The 4,682-nt window shown below is 47.4% G+C and overlaps 1 protein-coding gene across 1 annotated transcript; it reads left to right on the top strand.

Moving 5' to 3' along the window:
• Window positions 1–1,810: 1,810 nt before the first annotated feature.
• Window positions 1,811–3,097, top strand: LOC119290060 (putative cyclin-dependent kinase F-2). The gene has a single exon (XM_037569182.1). The coding sequence runs from the start codon at window positions 1,811–1,813 to the stop codon at window positions 3,095–3,097; it is 1,287 nt and encodes a 428-aa protein (XP_037425079.1).
• Window positions 3,098–4,682: the final 1,585 nt, after the last annotated feature.

The following is a 4,682-nucleotide window of genomic DNA, read 5'->3' as shown; positions in this document are numbered from 1 at the left end:
GTTTTGCTTAGAGTGGAAATCAAATTATCTTGCTACAAGATGAATCAGAAAGACACTAACTAGGTTGTTTTATACACATTAAGCAGCATTGTCGACTTCTTTTTAACCTTTATAAATCACCATTTCCCTTCTTCCTCGTCGCCTGCCTCCACCACCCATGGCCGGCAGGCGCTACAACACACCGCTCTGCCCTCAACCTCCTCCCACCGCCGGCGATCCCTTGCATCACCACCCCTAATAAGATAGATAATGGGGTTGTGGCTTCATCCTAAGATAGATAATGAGGCTATGACTCCCCCATAAGATTCTCGTGCGCTCGTGAAGAAGAAGGAAAAAGTGATTGACGTAACAAAAAAAATTCAGGTACCTGAGAAATAGTAAAACCGAAGAAAATCAGGCGCATGCTTACACTGACATACATGCACACATGTAGACCAACTCAGACATGCATACCACAACAAACTGGCAGCAACATCCTTTGAATGGAAAGACCAGACGCTAGAGATCTCCAAGTCATCATGAACACCTATTGGAGAGCCTGTTGTAGCTAGGCTATGTGGCACTAGATCTAACCTAAAGGTTGGGAAGTGACTAGGTTGAGAGATTGAAGTTCTTTTGGGGACAAAAATCTATATACAAAGAGAGCGATTTTAGGAGGTAGAGGCACGAGTGAATTCGATTGCATGGGGTATGCATTGTACATGGGCTTAATCCCATGCCTAGATGTGCATCAAAGTAGGGAAATTATAAGGAAAAAAAGAGAGAGGTCAATTTCAGCGTATATGGGCTAATGGTCAATTCAGTTCATGCATGATAAAAATGGGCGATACACGTAAACACAAACAACTAGGGATGAAAACACCGATTCAAACACCATGAATCAAATAAATCAGAAATATTAGCCAACTCAATTCAATTCAGTTCTTTGTTTCTCGGTATAAAAGTAGGACCCTAATAAGTGCCACACGTGTGGCATGAAGCAATTTCGTTCTGACTTATTTTATGGCAAGTTTAGTTACCTGAGAATGACAACTTTAGTTGTGAAGCATGACAACTTTCTGTTTGGATGGCAAGTGTCAGATTTTTTGGGGTTTTTTTCCGGTAGTGTAAAAAATGTCAGGGCGGTGCTACTTCGTGCCATACATGTGACACTTATCATTTGAATAAAAAAAATCACCTCTAACCATAATAGCCCGCAAATAAAAAAGTTAACTCATGATCGAGAAATGGCGCGGCAAAGCCTACGTCACCTTTAGTTGGACTGAAAGTAGATAAAAATAGTATAGTCGGGCTCACACATATGTACATGCACACACATACTCGGATATGCACACCAAGCCAACTCCAACTTTGACTAAACCTGTACCCACAAAAAAAAACCTTGACTAAACCTGTAGGTAGGGCAACATCGTTTGACTCGTAGTGCAAGATAGCACAACATGCAATGCAAGCCATGCAAATGACTCGATTTACTCCGAGCACAAGCACAATCACAATCGGGATAGCATAGCTAACTCCATCGGTTGTGCATGGTTGGTCGATGGAATCCGGGTGGGTTCGTATACACGTACGCAAGCGACAAGGAAACAAGTTATGCATGGTGCCGGTCAATACCCAATACGCAGCCTAGTCGAAAACGAGCTCTCATATCGACTTAGTATATACGTACGCGTGATCCACACAGAGAAATGTTTGCCTAGCTAGCTAGATCTCAACCCTAGCTCCCTCCCCCCTTTCCTCGATCGTCTGCTTCCACCTCCGATCCATTGCGCACCCCGGCCGCCAGGCGAAGCAGTCCAGCTCGAGCGCCATGGCTGTCGGCAAGCGACCAGCTGCCGGCGACGGGACGGATCAAGAACCAGAAATCTCCTGCTGCAAGAGGAGGCGCGTCCGCATCGGCACCACCGCGGCCTTCGAGTTCGATGACACGCCCTGCCTCGGCGAGGGCAGCTTCGGCGCCGTCCTCAAGGCGCGCCACCGCGTCACGGGCAAGACCGTCGCCATCAAGGTCCTCCGCTCCAACGGCGATCTTGCCGCCGCCAACAAAGAGATGCAGGACGAGGCCGGCTTCCTCGAGGCTTGCACCCCGAACCCTTACGTCGTCGGCTCCCATGGCCTCTTCCGCGACCCTGAGACCTACAGCCTCTGCCTCGCCATGGACTACGTCGGGCCCAACCTCCACGCTTTCTTGTCCGAGAGGCCGCCGCTGCCGGAGGCCATAGTGAAAGGCTACATGTGGCAGCTCCTCACCGGCGCCAACAAGATGCACAGGCAACACATCCTCCACCGCGATATCAAGCCCCACAACGTCCTGGTCGAGGAAGGAGGAAAGATCCTCAAGTTGTGCGACCTCGGGCTGGCCATGTCCTTGAAGACCGCGAGGATGCCCTACGAGTTTGCCGGCACCGTGCCCTACATGGCGCCCGAGATGCTCGTGGGGAAGCCGGACTATGACGCGGGCGTCGACGTGTGGTCGCTGGGATGCGTCATGGCCGAGATGCTGACCGGCGAGAGGCTGTTCAAGGCCGACAAAAAGGACGACAGGACCGCCCAGCTCTCGGCTATCCTCCGCGTCCTCGGCTTCCCGGACGAGACGACGTGGCCGGAGTTCTTCGCGGCCGAGGTGCCGCGAGTGTTCTCCTACGCGCAGGCGCAGCAGCACAACACAAACACGCTGGGAAACCTCTTCCCCCGGGAGACCTTGTCGCACGACGGGTTCCAAGTCTTGAAGGGGCTTCTCGAGTGCAACCCAGCTAGGCGGCTCACGACGGCCGACGCGCTCCAGCTCCCGTGGTTCGCGCCCAAGCTCCACACCGACGACGACGTCTCAGAGTCGTTGCCGCCAACAAGGAGGAACGTTGTGCGGATCAAGATCGTTCCGGCGGGGACACTCAAGAAGAAGACTGTGCTGCGGATCAAGTTCACTCCGCCGGCGACACCCAAGAAGAACCTGCGGCAGCGGATCAAGGTCATCCCACTTGCGACGCCCGGAACGAAGAAGGACCTGCGGCAGCGGATCAAGATCATCCCACCGGCGACACCACAGATGAAGAACGTGCTCAGGATACCACTTGCGATGTGGAACAAGGCCATGTAGTGTAGCTAGCTAGTAGATGCTTGCTAGCATATGTGCTTCACGGTGCGAATCCAAGCATCGTGGTTTTGTCTTTCTGCTTACTTTTTGAAACCTTGTACTGCTAATTTGGAAAGGGCTTGTCATCGCCGCCCTTGTCCATCTAGCTATATGTAATTGCTTGGAGGTGATATCCCTCGCGAACTGAGCATGTTGTAAATCAGTCATGTTTAATACAGTATATATCATCATCATTGCCCTTCTACTTCTATATATGTTCTTTTGTTAATCTAGCGGAGTGGCCCTCACAAATTCGAGGGCATCATACTAAGTGCATCAAATGTGCTAAATTTTTATTTATATACCATTTAGATATTTTTACTCCTATTTGCCCTCTTCAGTGCATAATACTTGACATTTTGGACAGTGATACATTTCTATAGGTGTATATACACCCTATATGAAAAACATAGTAACACAATAAAAATTCAAAACATTCTGAAAATATTTTTGAAATAAACTTGACCATCCATGGTACTTGTAAAAAAAATCTACAAAAAGAAAAAAACATTGACTTCTTTTCAGAATAAACAAATATTTCGGCCGAAATAGCGTGAATAGTAGTAAAGATTTTTTTTTGCCCTATAGTCAACGCTAGTTTTTTATTCATGAAAGTTTATATACTGGTGCAAATTATTCTAAAAAAGTTCTAAACTTTCCGACTTTTTAAAATTATTAATTCGTTTCCCCATATTAGGTGTACATACACCTAGGAACCAAAGGGTATTTTCAAGGTACATGCATACTACATGCAATTAGCAATTCCCAAAAAAAAAGGAATAAAAAGTGTAACAACGAACAACACTCCCACTAGAAGTGTACTTTACCAAGGTCAAGGGCAAATATAGAGTGTCGAAGCCCATGTTCACACACAAAGGAAAATTAAATCTGAAAAAAGATTTAATTTTAAAAAACATTTTAAAAATAATCTTTGAGGTGCTTCTGGATATTCATGAACAAACAAACGTTGTTATTTTTATAGAAAAAAGTTAGCGCTCTATTTAGCCAAATGCTTAAGTACAACCCAGCTAAGCGGCTCACGACGGCCGCCGCGCTCCAGCTCCCGTGGTTCGCGCCCAAGCTCCACACCGACGACGTGTCAGAGTGGCTGCCGCCGCCAACAAGGAGGAACGTTCTGCGGATCAAGATCATCCCACCGGTGACACCACCCACCGGTGACACCACAGATGAAGAACGTGCTCAGGATACCACTTGCAATGTGGAACAAAGCCATATAGCTAGATGCTTGCTAGCATACGTGCTTCACTGTGCAAATCGTAGCATGAAGAACTCCACGTACGGTGGTGGTATTGTCTTTCCGCTGACTTTTTGAAACCTTGTACTCCTGTTATTTTGGAAAGGGCTTGTCGTCACCCTTGTCCATCTAACTATGTAATTGCTTGGAGATAATGTCCTCGAACTGAGCATTTGTAAATCAGTCATGTTTAATATATATCATCACCATTGCCCGTCTATACATGTTCTTTTTGTTAAGCAGAGTGCCCCTCGCAAATGCGAGGGCATCATCCTAAGTGCATCAAATGCGCTA

The sequence above is a fragment of the Triticum dicoccoides genome, chromosome 4A, assembly GCF_002162155.2.
Source record: "Triticum dicoccoides isolate Atlit2015 ecotype Zavitan chromosome 4A, WEW_v2.0, whole genome shotgun sequence".
NCBI lineage: Eukaryota > Viridiplantae > Streptophyta > Magnoliopsida > Poales > Poaceae > Triticum > Triticum dicoccoides.
This window is presented reverse-complemented; position numbering and strand designations above follow the sequence as displayed.